The sequence below is a fragment of the Nyctibius grandis genome, chromosome 5 (genome assembly GCF_013368605.1).
Source record: "Nyctibius grandis isolate bNycGra1 chromosome 5, bNycGra1.pri, whole genome shotgun sequence".
NCBI lineage: Eukaryota > Metazoa > Chordata > Aves > Nyctibiiformes > Nyctibiidae > Nyctibius > Nyctibius grandis.
In genome coordinates this window covers 24002938-24025172 of record NC_090662.1, presented here as the reverse complement: position 1 = coordinate 24025172, position 22235 = coordinate 24002938, and the positions used below count along the sequence as shown (strand labels likewise).

Below are 22235 nucleotides of genomic sequence, written 5' to 3'. Positions count from 1 at the left end.
ATTTCAGTATGAAAACAGGGTCTTTACATTAATAGTTTTTGGGTTTTTTTTTAAAGAAGAAAACCCATAATGGTCACATTGATTTACCTGGCTCAATTTGAAAAGATTAAACCTTTGTCATTAATTCAACTCCTTTTCCACTTAAAGGGTCTCTAATTCCTGCGCAGAGGACAGCACTGTAAGCACAAGTGACTGTGCCTGATGTTAGGCCAGTGGTTGAGCGCTTTGCTGGACTGGGACTAAGGCCATCAGCTCCTCACACGACTGAGCGCTCACTAGAGAGGCGTTAAAAGAAAAGCAACAACAGGTCCACTCACCCTGCCTAACTCCGGACTCTGAATTCAGGTACTCATGTTGAGAAGTCAGTCTCCCTGCATATTCAGTAGGGCAGGGAAACTCATCCTTTCCTCTCTTAACCAATTACATATGGTAGGTAGAGAAATTAGTTTCCCTACTTCAGTATTACACTCAGATGCCCCTCAGTGGGAGGGTGTTGTTCAAAAAAATGTGTTAGATGGTGAAACTATCGTGTACTGGATCTAGCTAACCAGTGCTTATTCTCAGTAAAAATACTGATCAATAAGGAAAATAAATGCCTTCAACAGAAATGGTGGTTAAAATATTTTATTTTTTATATCATAGAACATACTGCTGTTTACTTTAAATCACTTTAGAGTAAAGGCACACATTGTTAAAAATACTTCAAATTTACATCGCATGTACAAATGCATAAAACAGATGTATATGTCACCAAAAAAATACAATATGGCTTCATAAGGTTGAGGTGGGGCTGGGACAATTCAACATATATTTAAATTTTACAGGATGCTGTTAACACTGAAAGGACTGACTAGAACAGAAAAGAATGGACCTAAAACACTGATTATGTTACATAAACAGTACAACACATTGAATATACAACATTGAGCATTCGTGTATGGATTTATAGCATTGTTAGTTCTGCAAATCCATCAGGCTTTCCAGTGCCACTGAGTAAACAGTGCATGCGTGTGATCTGCCAGTTTGCAATAGTGGGAAGATAAATTGCAAATTCTCTATCCACGAACAGGCTCCTTGAAGAATCTGCTGATATGCTTTGTAAAAAGAGTGAAACGATGGACTTAAGGTATCAACTGGAGAGAATAACTGAATAATGAATGGACAACTTACATGGTAATCACCTCTGGCTAAAAAGCATAAAACATTAAGTCTGCAAGAATGCTCCATGACAATCATTTAGCATTAGTCCCACCCAAGTTTAAGGCTCGTATCTAAAATTTACCTTAGATTTGTTTTCCTTTGTGTAAAATTACCTGAGCACAGATATCAAAGATCTACAGAGGTTTTAAAATATCTGCAGATACCTTAAAAATCTGTAGATAACTTAAAGTAAAACAATATATTGAATTCTACCAGCTAAAAATTCTCAAAAAAACAACCAACAAAACAATATTTTGGTATGTCAGTAAAGCCAGGAGAAGAATGAGCTTAAGCTTTTGCTTTCATCTTTTAAAAATGTACATAAAATGTAATAGAATTATTCAAATAGGACTGCTTATTTGTAAGCAATACATTAAACCTTTAAAAAAAAATCAGGAATCAAAATTCAGGCAGTCACTCTAGTCTTCTATAAATTGTTTACAAATGCTGCTTTTCCTCTTGCTAGAGATGGCTGGTGGTTTCTTAAGCACTGAGAGATGGAAAATAAAAGGACCCGCCTCCACTGTATTACCTTTTACACTTTGTGTCCAAGAAGTGTGAATTGCTGCCATTCTCATTTGCTAAGGTTTATTCCCTGCACAACTGTAAGGCCCAGATCCAGAAAAGCACCTAGCACTGTCTTAAGAGCTCTGCAGGATTGGGTTAGATTTAATAGGTTTAAAGATAAACATGCACTTAAATGATTTGCTGCACCAGGACTCATAAAATTATCAAAGTGCAAGGCAGAAAAGCATCAGGTTGCATGGACAGACCAGCTCCCAGCGAAGTCAATGCCATCACAGAGGGGAGTATTAGACCCTTAATTTCATTTAAAAAGCTTGAAAAAGACAACACTGCCCAGAAGATATATGTACATACTTTCAGCAAACAACAGACTGTATGGGATGACTTCCAACACAAGGCTTTGGAAATACGCCCTACTAAAAGAGGTTTGTTGATTTCATTGAACCAATGGAAAAATGAAGAAACACAAAACCCAACATCACCTTTTCCTCCTCCTGCTTCACACAACAGTTCCTATGTTTGATTCCCAAATTAATACAGATAAAAACTTCACTTTAAGCAATGAGCAGCTGTATGTGAACCTGAGGAGCAAATGGGACTCTTCCATTCAAATACATCAGGTTAAAACTTTGATATGACAATTACAGTTACTTGTATTGTTGAACTGGGACTAGCTGATTGCAGAGGGCACTTTACAATCATTGACAATCCTGTATAAAGGGTACCCAAAAATTCCTATTAAATATGATCCTAGGATTATTAAAAAAAAAAAAAAAAAAAATCGATGATGGATGGCTGTCCTGGATAATTAAGAAAGAAAATCACAGCAGTTTGAAGCACCCATAATTCTATGTATAAATAGCAGGTAACCCAAACAAAATGCTACAGCTAGTTTGGAAAACCAAATTGAACACTGCTTTTCTATTAAATAGATCAAAATATTCATCCACTGAGAAATTACATTGATAAATAAAATATTTTCATGTATCAAAAATGAGGGGCAGGTACTATCAATTCCAGACTTCTTGTCCCAATAATGAAAGGTCCGAGAAACAAAAGTACAGTAGTTCTAGTCTCTTAAATTTACAATACTGAATCCAGCAGGATTTGGCTAAATAATACAGTTTAAATAAGCTAATCTAAAGGAACAGAGTGTCCTGTAAACATCTGACACAAACCACGTTGCATTCTGATGGCGTGGCTATACCTTCTCTATGCAGGAGAAACACAATTCAACTGGTGGCAGTAACAAGGGATGCAATCTAAAGGCAACGTTCCTGTTCTTCAGTAAGGCTTGTAAAAAATTTGAGCAGTGTACGTATGACAGCCTGTACAATTCTGAAACTTTTGGAAAGCTCTTAAGTTTAAAAAAAGCCTAAATGTTTTAAGTATAAAACACATTGAGAAGATGTCCTTCTAAATTATGTGTAAAAGTGTCTGGCACCAGAAACAACCACTAGGTATTACTATACCCAAGGGAAAAAAGCAAAGAATCACTCAAGTCAAGTGTCCCTGAACTTCAGAGCAGATGCAGCCAATTAGGGTACTTTGTGTTGTTCTGTTCCTCTGGAAAAGAAGTCATGAACATACACTCTTTAAGCTGTCTGTACTACATCATCAGTAATATATATTATATATACAGTATGCATATATATAATATATATATACTTGGGTACATATTTCTTTTACCTCAATCTGGCATCATGTGGTTTCATGCAACACACTTACCAGGAATCAAACCTATTCATAAGATCATAGCTGGTGTAACTTTAGTATCAAATCTTTTGTTATACAGCAATGCAGCTTTGCTCAGCATCAATCACCTCTGACTAGAATCCTCATCTCACTCTACTTTCAGTCCAGTTCACATTTGTTGCCTCTGTCACCCCTTTTTCAGCCACCTTCTTCACATAGTGCCTCCACTCGATGTTCAATGCGGAGACCTTATTTCTGTCAGCTTCTGAAGATAGCTCTGTGCTGCTGGCATTGAGAGAATAAACTGAACTGTCCTTTGACCTATTCGGTAGCAGCCATATCCCATCAGTCCAAAAACTGTTGCTTTTATGACAAATTTGAAAATCTTACTCGAAGCTGATGGAGGAGGCACACTAAAGCAAAAGATATAAAACAATGTTAACACATACATAGCTGGAAAGAACAGGCATTTTCCAATCAAAACAAGGATCTTTTCTCCGCTTCCCCCTTACAGTGCAGGAGACACTCACGTAACGGACGTGTCATGAACGAACAACATATTCTTTCATGTTCAAAGGCTACATCCAAATTAAATAGCAACAACAACAAGTGGAAAAAGCTTTATTATTATTTATGTATGATGCTACTCTTAATAGCTATGGACCTTGACTTGCCCATCACTCTATCAAAATACCTAAGACAACATCAAAACTTCTTGAAGAATACTAGAAGTTAATATTGTTTGTCAAACTGTTTACAATATTACTATGAATATCTCTGCACAACAACAGAAGTCAGAAGAAACACAGGGGACAGCCTAAGACCAACAGCTGTACAGCCAACTCGCTGTCATTCAGGGTAATGGAGGAAAACAGAGCTTGGATGTTCTGGATAACACGTGTCAGGACCTGCTCAGGTTTGTGTCGCGGAAGGGATAAGTCTGGAGCCAGGCTGGCCCCTGTGCAGATTCAGGGTGGGGGAATGTTTCAGCAAGGTGTACCCCTGGATGCCAGGCAGGCTTACCAGCCCAGCTGCAGCTCCCAGTGTGAGTGTGTGGAGGCCAAGCCCCTGCAGCACTCTTGGCCTCTGGAGCTCCACAGAGGACAGTGCAGACAAATCAGAGAGGCTTCGCATGAAGCTGGCTGCAGTCTGGCAGGTATTGCTGGCTTTGAGATCTTCACAGAGCCACTTGGAAGTCTCTGCACTGGCCACCTGGAACCAGGAGGGCAGAGGACAACAGGCACACCAGGTCTACCCCTGCCTTCAGTCTTATTAACATAGTGTACGAAGCAAACAGTTAATACTACCTTCGAAATAAAGCTGGCTTTGAAAGCACAGCCATGTGCACACGTAGCCCTACACCTTCACTAAAAGGCTCTGCAGCAGCTCAGCTGGCCCTGCACCCAAGGCATGCCTACACTGCAACTCAGACCATCCTCTCACGGGGGACAGAGAGGTCTCTGCATGTCATTTCAAAGAAGCCACAAGTTCTCTTTTGTTTGTATCTAGGAAATGTTTCTAATGTATTCAGAAGCAATCAGTTACAGCAGCACAAAACCATTATGGGCACACTCAAATCCGGTTAGATGCGCTGAGATTAGGATACAACTAGACTGAGTTGTATGCGTTCAAACTAGGGCAAAGTTGTTATTGGTAAGATTTTGCATATTAAGGCAATATACGGGAAGAGTTCTAAAAAAGCATATACATTGAACAAAGGATGGGGTAAAGGCATCCCTTTACACCTTCTTACATGCTTGTCTATCTATTCTTTCTCAATTCCAGTCCCTCAGTGCAATTTAAAATAACCAATTCATAACAATCTCAAGCAAATAGTAAAGTCTGCTCCGAGTCAGGTTCAATACATGAACTTAAAAAAATGGAAGTCTGAGAAATATATACATTTCTATCCAGATGTTTCCAAGATCACTTTGCAGCTTGTAAAACCTAACTAAATACCCGTAGAAGTCTTAAAAACTTTTCGCTTTAGAGAGGTGACAACCATTAACACACAAAAATCCCCGTAACTCTGCTCTGCAACAGCATAAGGGGTGAAAAAGTATGCTATATTTGAGACTAATTTCTCGTTAATCTTATGAATGTCATTTGCTTCATATTATTTTAGAAAGTCAAGTTAATGCAGTATTAATGTCTTATGAAAGATACTGGTAACCATTCCACTTAGTCATGGCACTGGCACAGTAAGGACAATCAAGTCAAAGAGCCTAAACTTTGATGAAAAAGATCCTGTATGTAAACCTGAAGACACGTAGTCAGGCTTTTGGCTCTTCAGTTCTGTAATGTCAATGATGCAACAAACATTAACCAGACAGTTACAAGGATCTGGGCAATCTCACTTTACAGGTTATTTGTGAGGATGCAGAGGAATATGGACATCTAGTTTGTGACTCCAGGTCAGGCTTAGCCTTGAAAAAAAAAACTTATAAGTGGCTAGACAGGACTTCTGTACATTGCATTCTTGGATCCAGACACCAAAAGTCTCTATAAATCATATTTTAGATGCTTAAATACACCATTTAGGTGGGGCACAGTCTTTTCTGTTTTTCAGAGCGTCTGAATAGATGGGTGAGGTGCTTACATAAACACGGGAAACGGATGTGATAAGATAAAGTGCCAGTATTTGAAAGGCTCTATTATCCTAAACCACCACACACCAGTACTACCAGGACACACTATAATCCCTCCTGCATTTCCGAAGTCCTGACCTTTGGGGCTTTATAGTATACACATAGTCTGAACATTTTGGTTCTTCAATTCCTTCTTTTACAAAGCCCATACATCTATTTTAATAGGTACTTCGGAGCAAGAGTTCACCAGATACATGGCTTAAATCAGTCCATATTTAGGTATATACATTAAAACATGTTATTACTTATACATATACAGTTAAAAATAGGCTATGAGCAACTGCGACAGTAAGGTTGCCAGAGCCAGCAGTGTTCTGACACAACAAAAGCTTTGGATCCAACAGTTTATGTTTACCTAAGCTAGACTGGAAGCCTGTTTTTGTTTTCATCGTCTTCTACAGACCTCATTTGAATTCTCATTTTAAAAGCCTTAAATGTGCATCAATGAACTTTCTCTCTAGACAAGGGCATCTTCTCATCTCCACTTCCCTTGATATCCAACTATTTACTTTTTTTCCTTTGATATTTTCTTTTCCTTTGCTGTAATCACAGTCTGCAAGCAGTGCACAGCAAGTCAGTGAGCTGACAGGGCAGGGGTGACAGTACTGATGTTTCTTCACACTGTGACAAATAACCAAAAAAACCCCAAAGAAACCAATTATTGCTGTCTTTTAGCATGAGAAACTGTTACGTCAACACATAGGAAAGGATGACTGTTACCTTATTATTTCCTGGATGTTTAAGTCAGAGTTCCAGTTCTTTTCAATTCCAGGTACATGGCCCATCCCAACAACACCAACTACAACAGCTGGGATGTATTTCCTAGGTTCAGCTATGAAAGAGAGATGGAACCAAAGGAATAGATCAGTAAAATAACTTATTTCAAGCTATAAATAAATAGGTAATGTGTGAGATTACAAAACATAATTTTCCAAGAGGTAGAGACTCTTACTACTAGATATTAAAACTCTGTTACATACTAAAAGTTAATACTCATCTCACCTAGTCCCTCTTATGTTGAAAGTCTGAAAAATATCAGCACGGTTTGTGGATTTTCAGGAAACGTTTGTTTCAGTAAACAGACCTGGCCAGGGCTCATACTCCACCCTCAGGGTGAGAGGCTCAGCAGATGCAAGCTAAATTAATTTCTTCCTGTGTGGGTCATATTTCTGTATTGCTTATCAGGAACAGCCCTATCTTTGCTGTCTCCTCAACAGAGGGCTTCCTCCTCCACCACTTTGGACAGTGGCAGCTGGCACACATCCAAATTGTGATAAGACCCAGGACAACAAGCAGGATGAACAATCGGATTAAAGCGCTTGAGACTACACCTGCCCCTGTTCAGTTTACTGTCACAGACCTGGCCTCAGCAAGTAACAGCAAACCCCTACCATTCCTGTGCAGCAGCTAGCCAGTCACCATTAGACCACTGCAACACGTGCCAGCTCTTACCCTCACCTCCCATCTACCATCCAAATTCCACAACACCCAGTGGAAGTTAAAATGTTGTTCTTGAAAGTTTTGGGATTGCCTCTCCCCCAATGAAAAAATGGCACCCCACCATGATAAAAATAATTCACAGAAAACTTTCTAAGTAACAGTAACCAGGATGCTTTCCTATGGGGAAAATTATACATAATACATAAATACAAAATGTGAGTTCCACTGTCTTACTTTAAATATCCACCCTTGATTTTTCCAGGAAAAAGTAAAATTTGAAAAGCAAAATGAAACAGAACTGTAGTGAAAAGACTAGAAATATTACACACATTTTCAAAATGGTTTCTTTGGACTTGCCTTCTCTCAGCCTATTCTAGGGTTGCTCTAAATCAGAGCTGCAACTACACCAGAGCACAGCACCTCAGCAGAATGGGCTGTCCACAGCACACCATATCCGCTCCAACCTCTACCCGTATATTCCTGTCTGCTTCTGGGCAGGATTCAAAGATGACACCAATAATGTTTAAAGCCCTGCCTGAAACTTAGTCCTGGCAGAAGCTTTTATCCCCCTCTCAGAATATTTTATGTGGAGTAAAGATAGAATGAAAAACTAAATGTGAAAGTTTCACTTGCAAGCGCTTCGGAAGAGTTCACCCAGGCAAATAGTCAGATGAAGGCTAGGCACAAATCAGACCTAGTTTAGGTATGTATCAGACCAAAAGTATATTTGAGTCATGCAAATAGTGTCCAGGAATTTCCCCTTACTGTGTCCCTACAAGAGCAAATGATTTGGACAATGGCCAGGACACTATTTCTGCTCATTTGATTGTGGCGTTTTGTATTTTACTATGAATCTTAAGTATAGCATTTGCCTTTTTTTTTTTATTTTTTGCCTCTCGTGAGCATGAATGCATAGAACAGATTACACATATAAAACATAAATGCACAGCTTCTAAACAAAACTGTCTCTGGCATTGTCTCGTGTTAACTAAGAGACTGAGATGCAGGTAGTCCCTCACATTCTTGTCTTTTATGGTCCCATCTTCTATTTTAAGTCCTTCATAATGCATATAAACCCCTTCCAGTTTCATAGGCATTCACTAAACCAGTGATCCAGAGACTTGAGTTTTTAAGAAGGTAGATTTAAAGGCGGGGCGGGGGGGGGGCGAAGCAGGGGAATTGCTAAACAATTCCTCTTGCGGCTTGTGATCCAGCCAGGACCAACAATAAAACTAAATTTTCAGCTTGCTCTTTGGACCAAGAAACTGAATGCATCTGTGCCTCTTTCAGCCGTATCAGCTGAGCTAACAGGAAATACTGTGTGTTTGAACAAACTTTACAAAGGCAGCATTGAGGTAATATTAGGCAAGGGAGATACAAGAACAGAAGTGCAATCCCCTTGCTATTTTTTCAATCACAGGACAGTGTCAGAGGTCTGCAGTGAGGTGATTACAAACAGTATCTTAAGACAGCACATAAGAGGTAACCCATACCTCAGTATGCTTATATATAGGAAGGGCACACAGATCACCTACATCAGCAAAATACTTCCAAAGGCTAGAGAAATGCAATTATTCTGTATGCCTATACCTTGCTGAAACACACAGTCACATACGTTTCAAGCAAGAAATCTGTTCCTGAGCAGCTAGTGGTGACAATGAATTTCGTGAGGTAACAAGGTGGAAGTCAGGTCGGCAACGTAAGTCTACACACTGTCCTGTGCTGTAATACCAGGTGCCTGCCGTTTGAAAAAGTTGTCAGACTAATTAGTATTTTCCAGTTTTACCCAGCACAATGGGAAAGGAATCATAATTTGGAGGCTATTGCTCTACAAAAATTCTTTACTTCCATAGGTGGTTGCAAAAGAAGAGTAATAGCCCTTTTTAATTTTTTAAGCACTGTAATCTTATGTGATATGTGGCACATATGAATAGAACTGAACTTTGGACTAGTACACAAAGAACACCTTGCTAGTTATGATATCTGCTTTAAAACAATTACTTTCTGAAGCTCGAGGTAGTTCTATCTGCTTTGCTGCTTGCTTCAGCATGTAGGTCAAGTAAATATCTCGTTCCGAGACAATCGTTCGATGAAGATCAGGAAATTCTCCAATCATTTCTGCCATCATCTGCTCCAGTAAATCCTTCTGTTTGCATTTCTCCACATCATCTTTACTGAAAGAAAGGTAAGTTTTCTCAGTATGTTATGCTTTTAAAGTCCAATACAGACAAACCAATGAATAAAAACAATTGGGCGTCACACACATTATTGACATAAATCCACACTCTACAGTCCTCCTCCCCCAGTTCTCCTTCCCAAAAGGAAAACAAACTCCCTAAACCTGTAAAACTGGATACCTAACAATGCCTCTACAGTGAGAGAAGGGGAAAGAAGAGAGGTCACTTGCCTTTAGGCAGTGCAACTGGATTTTCATCCTTCCTAGTTTGAAAGCTGACAACTCAACTGAGCAAAAGCACTAGGGCTTCAAAGGAAATGCCCCACTTTCAGTGTATATTAACAAGCTTAGAAGAGACAACACAGAGCACTCCTGAGGAAGCAGATCTGATCACTGAACACACAGAGGCTCTATTTAAGAAACAAAAAAAGCACACAGTAAGGCACAGTCTGAGGGGACGCAAAGAGTTCTGCAGGTTCCTAGCGTCAATCACAGGTCTTCAGCAGGGAAGTCAACATTATAAATCAATTCCCTGAACAGAAGAATAGGAAATGGGCAGGAAATAAACAAATAAAACCTGCAGGAGTAAGTGTAATGAGCTTTATTTTTTATAGGTGCTGTTAAACTTCTGTTTGCACCTACAGCTGTGGTACAAATACAGTTTGTGGCAACAGAATCACCTGGTTTTGCATTGCTGTCTACTGAAGAATTATGCCAAATATGCTTTCTTTCGTTTCCAAGATCAAAAAGACACTAAAAATGTCAACAGGGCAACAAAAAAGGAGAAATGCACTGCTAGCTTTTCAACAGATCATAGAAACATCAGACTGACAAAAGTTTGATGTTGAATTATTACTCCATTTTCCACAGAATCTCATGTTGATGGCTGGGTGCACAATGCCCCCCCACCCCCCCAACAACCTCCCAATTATAAACACCTTTCCTTTTCAACCTCTACCCACATGTTATTTTAAAAATCAACATAGCAGATCAATCAATTGTACAACAACTGAGATGTTATGTTCAAACTTCAGTGGGAAGCTAGTGTGCATATACCATAATTATCTTAATATTGCAGTTGAAAAGCAAAATGTTCTTAAGATGATTAAAAAAGAGGGAGAAGTTGCAGAGAAATATAACCTCCAATGCCCCCCCAAAAGCCTGCAAATAGTTTCATGCTGATATTAGACTAGTAAGTAAGAAAACTTACTTTGCACATGAACTGGAGTTAATAGATTGAAAGGGGGTCAAACTCACTTTACAGATTAATGTAACAGCAAGTTTTTGCAGGAAACAACAATTAAATAAATGCTAAAACTGGAAAACGGAATGTTTGATTGACCCAACTACAATCTGAGCCTTGGCCCAATTTTAAAAGCCTGGAAAAAATGCCATAGGTCACTTTACGAGCTGTGCAGAGCTCCGGTCACAGGGTATGAAAGAGGCACTGAGATTCAGGGACCACGTGCACAGGGAATCCATTTCTGGCAAGCCTCTCACGACTGTGAGTCTGGTAGGAGCTGACTAAATTTAGGAGGACAGCCATGCATATGTTCTTACCCAGTTCAAGCAAGTTATCACACACCTACTTGTGGAAAGAGGAAGCAAACTTGGCACAGGGATGTCTCTGAAGGGCAGGGGAAACCAAACTGAGCAAGATAATAGCTGTCTGAGAAGTACTACCATAAGGCAAAAGTTCCTAACAATGTCCCTTTATAAAGGCAATAATCATGAAGAGTTACGTTGTCCACCGACTTTAAATGTTCTCTCGTGTTCCAAAAATCTGCTCAGATGGCAGATTCAGTTCTCAAGCTGCCCTGATCCAGAAGCAACAGCAGAGCAGGCTTAAGTCCTCTGGAAATCTTAAGGAAGTATAAATTAGCATACCAGGGTCCTACTCTCTTCTATTTACAATATCCACACATGGTAGTGGGAAAGATTTTATTTTCAGCATGAAAATTAAAAAAAATTTTTTTTTTAAGTACACTAGGAATTCCCCATCATGAAATCTTTCACTTCACCTGGAAGTAATGTATCAAAAGATAGTTAAAGAGCTGGAACTAGATCAGAAAGCCAGCTTTCTTTTAAAAAATATGGATTATTGCAGGCTAGTCTGTATATTTATTTTCACACTAAATTCAAGTTTCACTACATCAGACTGGGTAACCGAGGACTTCGTACTAAAGTCAAGCTGAAGAACTGAACAATTCACTCCAATAAACATATGGGATGCTTATTCATACCTGATTGGGTCAGATAAGAAGCAAAGGCCCCAGGCAAGCTTGACTTTTTGCCAGAAAGAAAGTGCAGCAATTGCTCTCTTAAATGTAACAGGGATGGGTCGGTCTCCAAGATGGAATTTACAGAAAGGTACTTTACTAGCCTGAAATAGAAGATACAAATCACTAGTCAACACTTCATACTGCAGCACAGTATATCCTTATTAAGGGAATGATTGTTTTATTGTGTTATACAAGTTATCTTAAAAAAGAAAAAGTAGTGTCATACTTCACCATCAAAAAATATTTTGGCTTTGCAGTAAATAAAATTTCCAAAACACTACTTCATAAAGGAACACATCAGCTACAAACCACAGTAGGTAGTACAGTGAAAACATTAAGTTGTAATGCCACCCTCTTTAGCGACCTTTTACCTAGGCAGAAAGCTCCTACTTAAGGTGAACAGATGGGGCTCAATATCTATCTGGTTTGAATAATGTCTAAGGTGAAACAACTGTGGCCATTTTGCTTTTACCTAGGATTTGTCAGGATCACTAACCTATGTTTGTCATAGTAAAATATGTTCAAGAAAGAGCTTATGAAACAAGAACTGATGCCAGATACCACATGGCAATGCAAGGTGAGACTTTGCCGTAGCTTAGACTGACAGATTTTAGCACAGTACAGAATTGCTAGAAAATTCTCTCCTATGCTCAATCCTAAATCGAGCTTGTATTCTTTCCTTATCCTTATTTCTATTTAAAAATGTCAAACAACCACTTTAAAACAGGACAGAGCTAATATGTATTTTTTTCTTTCTCACTTAAAATGGGAAACACTTAAAATGTTTCACTCTGGCCTGGAATGCTCAGGAAAATAAGCCTTGAAACAGTTTTCTTTTATTAAGGATAAATACACCAAATTATTCCAGATTCTTTAACAGCTATGTTATCTCATAGTGAAAACAGTGTCTCAGTATTCCCAGACACAAAAAAAAAAAAAAAAAAAAAAAAAAAGAGTAGCTGTGACACACAGCAGAAGTTCAGCTACTATTTACTTCCCAGCATGAGAGCTGGCAGTAGCACAAGGGAATGTTAAAGGACCAGATAGGACTAACAGACCAGTCAGATATTTCACTTCCCCAAACAATCTTTCTAGATGAATGTGTTAGATCTCATTAGTGCTTTAGAGTTGATTTTCACAGCCTGAAACCCTGACACACCACCAATGGTGGGACCAGGATCCATATCCAGAATTCAAAACCAATTATTTAACATGAACAAAATAAATAAATTATTAATTAAATGAAAACAAATGCCATCAGAAACATCACCAGGAAAAACCCTTATCATTTCAAGCCTTTTTGGAGTTGCTTTCATGCCCCTTAGGGCTACAAACCTCTGTACTTTTGAGTACACTTTGAAGTTGAAGATGATTCTTGCTACTTCATACGCTTCGGCACAAGTATGGCCAGAGTGCTCTTTTCTAGTCACTAACAAATGGTTTTATTTAGTTCGACTCTGGGAGCAAAAGGCCAGTAATATGACCTCAGAAAAACCATTTCAAGTTCGCACCTCTTTGAAAGCCTCCCTGAATTCTCCTCCTGGGGCCATTCCCAGCTGTTCTGTGATGTGAGCAGAAACCTTCAGAAGCAGCATTTGCATCAATCCAGACATGACTCCATTCTGGCAAAGAGGGAGAAAAACATTTTAAAAAAAAAAACACGAACACCAAACTGTGCAGATTTCTCAGAAGAAGAATGCACTGTTCACAGTCATGAAAAAAACATTAGTTATCTTAGTGAACAAGCAGCACTGAAGCTACCTTTTGGAGCCAATTCATTGATCAATACAGCTCTTTTATTTCAGTTTGTATCAGTTGTGAAGAAGCTTTTTACTTCAGTGTGCGGCCAAAGTATTCTCCCTTTCAACAAAAATGTATGGCAGAGTTAAGAAGAGAAAGGAGGGCAGCCAGACTTACTTTAGTCTATATTTACTCCACCTGCTTGAAGAAAGTGTCTGAATAACTGAATGGTAAAACAGCTCATACTGTGCATTTAATTTTTCTTGATCTGGTTACAAAAAAAGGGACCACAAGAGTATAGTCCATTGAATGTACAGTGAACACCACATTACAGAGATACTGAATGGGAAATAGCTAGTGGTCTAATCACAAACACTTCCACAATCCTGGGAAACACTAGGCTGAGGACTGGTTAGGTCAATAGACACAAACACAGAGAATCCAGCGTTGTGCAAGAATTACTGGACACAGTACTCAAGGTGCAGCCTCCCAGTGCTGAGTACAGAGGGACGATCACTTCCCTAGACCGGCTGGCTACACTATTCCTAATAGAGGCCAGGATGCCATTGGCCTTCTTGGCCACCTGGGCACACTGCTGGCTCATGTTTAGCCGGCTGTCGATCATCACTCCCAGGTCTCTTTCCACCGGGCCGCTTTCTAACCACTCTTCCCCCAGCCTGTAGCGCTGCATGGGGTTGTTGTGGCCGAAGTGTAAGACCCGGCACTTGTTCTTGTTGAACCTCATGCCATTGGTCTCGGCCCATCTATTTAACCTGTCCAGATCCCTCTGTAGGGCCTTCCTACCCTCCAGCAGATCGACACTCCCACCCAGCTTGGTGTCATCTGCAAATTTACTGAGGGTGCACTCAATCCCTATGTCTAGATCAACTATAAAGATATTAAGACGCTTCTTTTTAAAAAGAAAAAATTTCTCCTATATATACTTACACAAAATTTCCCTTCCCTATCCTTTTACAAAAAGGATGAAAAAACATCTCAAACAAATCCATTCAGAGCTGTTCCTTCTGTCCAGCTCTGGCTGTCCTCAACAAGTTATTCTTACAGTTGTAAGACTCAGTGGCTGAGTGTTACCTGTCCCCAAGCATAATCTGTACCTTGGTTATGCATCTCCTCCAATTTGGCATCAGTCCATACCACTACCAAAAGGGGCAGTCCCCATTCCCTTGCCAAAGGTTAATTTCCTCCTATATCACCAGCTTCACGCAACTGAAGATGAGGTTACATAGGATAGCTTGAATTAATGTAACTGCTTGAAGTTACCAGAGGAAGGTCCTGGTCTTCATTCCTTGTTTCCAGGGCTATGCTCAAATGACCCACCCTGTGCCAGATCTGATGCTTGTTTGACCAATCCAAAGGCTGTAGGCAATTTTTGCATTTAAGTGGACTCAAGAGTCACTGAGGACCAGAACTGGCAAAAGAGAGGGGCTATTTTCAAAGCCAATTGATTATCTGCTTTATCTCGCTACAAACTAGCAAGCATGTCAGAAAGACAGGGCACTGGGCTCCTGGGGAGAGACAAGGAAGAAAGAGGGCAGTGAGAAAAAGGGTTTTCAGCATCCTTGAAATCCAGTGCAAAAGCCTGGGGGACAAGGGTTTCCAGAAGTTCAGAAAAGATGCCCACATAGAAAACTAGGATAATCTAGCCTGAGGTTACTTGCTAGCTCATCTCCCCTTCAGGATTGATGTATTTGAAGTTGCATTTTTACACTGTGACAGAAAGATTTATCCCGCTGGCTAACGGAGGGATGCATCTTTGAAGTGTGTGCAAGTCATTTGTGCTCTTAACCTGCATGAAACTCAGTGCCTGCCATATTCGCTCAGCATCAAGGAGATAAAAATGACAAGCAGCCGTATGTAGCAGCAACCAGCAACAACTGGCCAGCCAGAAAGTGTTGTGGGATAAAGAGCAAAATGTACGAAGAACGATGGGAGCAAAACAGAAAAAGAGGTTATTATCAATACCAATTATTCAGTGTAAGATAAAGGGAAGTTGACCACAAAAGAACATTAAATCCTGAGTGGCTGGCAATAATTTCACAGGTTAGATGCAACAGCCATAAACACAAAGCAATGCACAAGCAGAAAGAAACTGAACTGCACAGGCAGAGGGATGCAGAGCTATCAGCACTCGGGAGAGAGAAAGCAAAATACCAGTTTTATCAGCCCAGTGTTCAACAGCAGTCAGAAAGCAAGAAGAGCGAGAGGGATTACCAGGAAAGGAACAAACCAGAAACATCAGTGCGCTGCTGTAAGGTCTTTAGTGGAGTCCTGTCTTGAAAACAAGATACTTGAACTAAGAAATGTGCAAAGAAATACCAAACGTATGAGAAGAGATTAAACATATTAAATACTCATGAGGCTTGGGAAAGGATGACTGAGGAAGATACTCTCTACTGGACACCATGACTAGCATGGAGACAGTGAAGAGGACAGGAACAGAGAGGAATAGCCCGGCAAAGTACGACTGCAAGCTCTAACACCTTTCCCCAGGCATCTGTTATGTGCAGGTGCCAGAGGGCTTCTGAAGCAGATAAATCTTCCACCGGACTCAGCCCAGAAACGCTTATACTACGTATGGGAACGCAGCCTAAGGAGGGGGCCTTGGGGCTACTCTTCGACTGTATAACGAGTCACAGATCCAGCACTAACTGCAGAACTGCAGGCAGAAGCAAACCATTTGTATTTTAGTCCTCTGGATTTCTTCTTTTAAAAACCCTAATTCCTATGGACGCAGCCCTGTGCAAACACAGCCTTGCTGCCTGGAGCCTGGAACTGGCTTTCCTACTACTGCAAGCGCACTGGAGGTTAGACTTTAAAGCGCAAGTGAAATTAGCAACGCACAGCGGCCTGCTCCTGTCCATATGGATGTACCCGTCGTCTACCGGTTCACATTATATCCATTTTATTTACCAGGACAATCCTGTAGGTTACCTAAACATGGAGGACTGTGTTACACGGTGCAGAATGAGAGCTTTTTCACTAGCCGGAAGCATCAAAAACAACAACACTGCAATATATCCCTGCACAGTAACTTCAGTCTGAAGGAGTGGGTTAAAAAAAGTGAGGCTGAGCTAAGATTTTGCTGCCATCAGCCCACTTTCTCTTCTGCCCCAGAACAAGGTTTCTCAACTCCTCCTCTGTGTCAGGACTAGCATCATACAGCCACACAGGGACACAATGCAGCTAAAAAGCAAGTCCTGTTCAGCCTGCCATGCAGACATGGTATGGACACAGAAGGGACAGTGGAAACAGAAAGCTGGGGAGAAGATAAGACAAAATCTGTCTTACCAGCTTGGTTTAAGCCAGCTGTTACTGTGCATCTTAATGGAAAGCAAACAGGCAGTTCTCTGCAAACAACTGTAAGGGTTTTGAAATTCAAGGAGGGGCTGGAAGAAGGCTGTTTTTAACCTGCAACAGTTGCTTGATAAGTTGTGAATACCAGTGACCCATTGCAAGTGTGTAATAGTTTCATATTAACACTCTGCTCAGTTTCCAACTTCAATTAAGAGCAATGAAATGCAATTTTACTGCTTAAGATTTTTTATACAAGTGATTATAAACAGACACAGTTTTCTTTTCCTAATTTGATACTGAAGAATGAAAGTTACAAGCAGTTTTGACTTTTGGTGTAACTTTTGGGGCTGAATGCACATTACAATGACAGAGGACAACTGAAGCATGACTGAGCAACTTACCAGCTGGTTTGATTTTTACTAGAGAAAAACAAAGACACTGTAACTTAGCATGAGACACTTGGACTGTTTTTCCTGGTCTTCCCTACATAACCCATGCTGCTACTGAACCAAAGGAGGAAGGAAGGTTAGGTTGGTTTTTTTTTTTGGTTGAGACCATAGATGAAGAAATACATTATTTAAAAGGCACAATGTCCAGATTTTATTATTTGCATTATCCCTGGTGACAAAGGAGACTAAGATTGAGCTGTAACAATAGGAAAGATCTTTGTATTATTCTCTGGCTTTGGAGCCAACACAGTCTGTGTTACCTACTGTCTGCACACAAGACCACTTCAAGTGCTGGTAGGAAGTGCTAATTACAAAGCTGCCATCACGAATTTACATCACAGAGAAAAAAAGTCTGCTATTTTATTTTCATTGTCCTCTTCCTCTTAACAGAGAAACACAACAAAAACTGTTGCATTTAGCTTTGAATATTAAAAAAAAAAAAAAGGCTTCTATGCCTGTTTACGAGGTCGGAAGACCCTCAGCTATGCTGCTCTGGTTGTTGTGAACATGCTTTCTTTTGGCTACATTCATCAGCACAATCCCCCTTACCTAAAATTAACAAATGGATGCAGTTATTCATGCAATATGCCAGTGTTTTGCAACGTTCTTTCCTTTGATAGGACATAAATAAAGAAAACAGGAAAGACACATTATTGCCTAACTATGAGTCAGAAAGCCTGCACTAAGACACGTGTGCAAGCATACACACAAAGTAGACTAGCCCCTAGCCACTGCAAGTGCTTCTGCATGGATGCAGATTATTTTCTTCTGAGGGGTGCAATCCTGGAAATTCCCCAATTACATCAATAAAGCAATTTGAATATATAATTACAACACAACCAAAATAACAATCTATGAATTTGTTCATTCAGCTGGACACTGGAAGGTCTTTTTACTGTTGCCCACATACTGCCATTTTAATCAAATGTCCTGTCATTTTTAAATCAACTTTGTGCTGTTTCACTATGCCTAGCTTAAAATTACTTAAATACAAGCTAACTGGGTGAAACTGAAAAAACACAGGACAACACTTGTTTTACACATGTATCCCATACATCACAACACAGCTGGGCACACACAGTCCAGGAGGTTCCTGCAGAGCATTGATGATAACTTTTTGACACAGGGTGGTGGAGGAGCCAATGAGGGGTGGTGTGCTGCTGGACCTTGTACTAACAAACAAGGAGGGACTAGTTGGGGATGTGAAGGTTGGGGGCAGCCTTGGCTGCAGCGACCACAAGACGGTAAGAGTTCAGGATCCTGAGTGGATGAAGCAGGGGAATAAGTAGGATTACAACCCTGGACTTCAGAAGAGCTGACTTTGGCCTCTTCAAGGACCTACTTAAGGAAATCCCATGGGTTAGGGCTCTAGAAGGTAGAGGAGTCCAAGACAGCTGGTTAATATTCAAGCATCACTTCCTCCAAACTCAAGACCGGTGCATCCCTATAAGTAAAATATCAAGCAAAAGGGGCAGGAGAACTGCATGGATGAGCAAGGAACTTCTGGAAAAACTCAGATGGAAGAAGTTTATGGAGTGTGGAAAAAGGGACAGGCCATTTGGGAGGAATATAGGAAGGTTGTCAGAGTATGCAGGGATGCAACGAGGAAGGCTAAGGCCCACTTGGAATTAAGTCTCGCAAAGGACATCAAGGACAAGAAGGGCTTCTTCAAGTACATCAGCAGCAAAAGGAAGACTACGGAAAATGTGGGCCTGCTGCTGAATGAGGTGGGTGCCCTGGTGATGGAGGATACAGAGAAGGCAGAGTCACCAAATGCCTTCTTTTCTTCAGTCTTTTTACTGCTAAGGCCAGCCCTCAGGAATCCGGGGCCCTGGCGGTAAGTGAGAAAGTCTGGAGAAAGGAAGACTTTCCCTTGGTTGAGGAGGACTGGGTTAGAGATCATTTAGGCAAATTGGACACCCAGAAATCCATGGGCCCCAATGGGATGCACCCACGAGTGCTGAGGGAGCTGGCAGATGTTACCAAGCCACTCTCCATCATCTTTGAAAGGTCATGGAGAACAAGAGCGGTGCCTGAGGACTGGAGGAAAGCCAATGTCACTCCAGTCTTCAAAAAGGGCAAGAAGGAGGACCCAGGCAACTACAGGCCAGTCAGCCTCACCTCCATCCCTGGAAAGGTGATGGAACAGCTCATTCTGGACGTCTTCTCTAAGCATATGGAGAAAAAGAATGTTATCAGCAACATGGATTCACCAAGGGGAAATCATGCTTGACCAATCTGATGGCCTTCTATGATGGCATGACCAGCTGGGTAGATGAGGGGAGAGCAGTGGACGTTGTCTACCTTGACTTCAGCAAGGCTCTTGACACTGTCTCCCACAACATCCTCATAGGAAAGCTCAGGAAGTGTGTGTTAGATGAGTGGACAGTGAGGTGGATTGAGAACTGGCTGAATGGCAGAGCTCAGAGGGTTGTGGTCAGCGGCACAGAGTCTAGTTGGAAGCCTGTAGCTAGTGGTGTTCCCCGGGGGTCAGTGCTGGATCCAGTCTTGTTCAACCTACTCATCAATGACCTGGATGAAGGGATAGAGTGTACCGTTGGCAAGTTTGCTGATGACACAAAGCTGGGAGGAGTGGCCGATACACCAGAAGGCTGTGCTGCCATTCAGCGTAACCTGGACAGGCTAGAGAGTTGAGTTGGGCAGAGGGGAACCTAATGAAGTTCAACAAAGGCAAGCATAAGGTCCTGCACCTAGGGAGGAACAACCCCATGTACCAGTACAGGCTAGGGGTTGACCTGCTGGAAAGCAGCTCTGCAGAGAAGGACCTGGGAGTGCTGGTGGACAACAAGCTCACCATGAGCCAACAATGTGCTCTTGTGGCCAGGAAGGCAAATGGTATCCTGGGGTACGTTAGGAAGAATGTGGCCAGCAGGTCAAGGGAGGTTATCCTCCCCCTCTACACAGGCCTAGTGAGGCCACACCTGGAGTACTGTGTGCAGTTCTGGGCCCCCCAGTTCAAGAAAGATAAGGAACTACCAGAGAGAGTTCAGCAGAGGGCTACAAAGATGATTAGGGGACTGGAACATCTCCCTTATGAGGAGAAGCTGAGGGAGCCGGGTCTGTTAAGCCTGGAGAAGAGAAGACTGAGAGGGGATCTTATCAATGCTTACAAATACCTTAGGGGCCAGTGTCAAGAGGATGGGGCCAGATTCTTCTCAGTGGTGTCCAGCGACAGGACAAGAGACAACGGGCACAACCTGAAACATGGGACGTTCTATCTGAATATGAGGAAAAACTTCTTTACTTTGAGGGTGACAGAGCACTGGAACAGGCTGCCCAGGGAGGCTGTGGAGTCTCCTTCTCAGGAGATATTCAAAATCCACCTGGACACGACCCTGTGCAACCTGCTGTAGGTGAACCTGCTTTGGCAGGGGGTTGGGCTAGATGATCTCCAGAGGTCCCTTCCAACCCCAACCATTCTGTGATTCTGTCAAACTGCCAGAGCAGTTATAATTTCAACAGAATGCCACACTTTTCAGTCCAGATTTTTCAAAAACGTCCCTCAAGGCCTACTGCCAATTAGAAACTACTCAAAAGACAAGTGGATGAGAATTAAAAGAAAGAGCAACACACTAGGATGAAGAAGGAATGCAACTGAATGGATCATGACAGATAATACCAAAATTAAGTGCTGCCTAAATAGCTGTGATACAGATGCAGATTGCAAGAAAAATAATCATATTTAAATATATTAGCAGAGCGTTACAATTATGAAGTTAGACTTGTGTCCTGCAAATGGAGCAACTGTTAAACCCAGGAGGATTCCTGCCAAGGTCAACAGCTGCCCAAACAATCCCTTTGTGGAACAGAAGCCCTCAATACTCCATCTGAAAAAAAAAAACCACAAACCTAACTTTGCCACTGTAATGGTACTCTCGCCTCGGTAAACAGTATTAGGTTCCCAGTTGGTGGGAACACTGGTTTTAGTTGTAACTTGACCAATTGCTCTTAATACAAACCTTTAATCCTCATTGTGGGAATCATACCTGCTTTATAGCTTGTTGAAGTTTTTCCAGATTTATTTCTTTGGCTTCTTTTAGTAATGTCTTTTCATCCATCTTTAACATAGAAACTCTGTACTGGCATAGTTCCACCACAACTACATCAGGCTGCACTTCTTGTATTGTCTGAAAAAGATTAATTTATTTACACCAGTTTAGGAAACATTAAACAGATACAGGCAATATCAATACTTTAATGAGAAAAGGGACTTAAAAGCACATTCCAGCAATCATTTTAAATTAAAAGAACAGTAAAAGAGTAAATAAGACTCCTCCAAATAGCTATGTATTGAGAAAAACATTAAGGAAGATGACAGTGAAATGCTTTAGTTACTGGATGATTTGGGACAGTAAGATGGAGAACACATTGTGCTGGGGAGGGGAACAAAAACTTGATGTTAAACTTTTCACATTCACAAAGTTCCTTTGACTATACTCTGCGATCATTTGCAACCTGAGTTAGAATAAGCTTTGTAAGAACCAGGGTTGATGATTCTAGCGCAAGATTCCTCCCCCTCTAGCTCCCAGAGAATAAAGCCACTCTAAACTGCAGACTTTGCATGAGGTACAGTATGAAATAGTTCCTACTTTCACCAGAGCTTCGGACCTATTTGCATCTCGAGAATGGAATCCAAGTTTGGGGTGGCATGGTTTTACAGCTCAGTATTACATCTGCCGGGCACAGAGAAATTGTAAGCTGCAGTTTCTATTCTAGACTTTGCATCTTCTCAGCACATCCCTAT

The 22235-nt window shown here is 41.0% G+C and overlaps 1 protein-coding gene across 3 annotated transcripts in view; it reads right to left on the bottom strand.

Moving 5' to 3' along the window:
• Positions 1 to 474: 474 nt before the first annotated feature.
• Positions 475 to 22235, bottom strand: part of TRABD (TraB domain containing) — a 38520-nt gene continuing 16759 nt past the window's right edge. For 2 of the 3 annotated variants that reach the window (XR_011048270.1, XR_011048269.1), the window contains exons 5-11: positions 21478 to 21618; positions 13478 to 13588; positions 11928 to 12067; positions 9510 to 9682; positions 6789 to 6900; positions 6424 to 6689; positions 3760 to 3833 (exon numbers count right to left, since the gene is read on the bottom strand). Coding sequence is in view for 1 of the 3 variants with exons in the window: in XM_068402123.1 (XP_068258224.1) it covers positions 3656 to 3833; positions 6789 to 6900; positions 9510 to 9682; positions 11928 to 12067; positions 13478 to 13588; positions 21478 to 21618 (855 nt within the window). In the remaining 2 variants the exon portion in view is untranslated. Of the gene's footprint in view, positions 3834 to 6423; positions 6690 to 6788; positions 6901 to 9509; positions 9683 to 11927; positions 12068 to 13477; positions 13589 to 21477; positions 21619 to 22235 lie in introns of all 3 variants that reach the window. The other variant, XM_068402123.1, reaches the window with a different exon arrangement.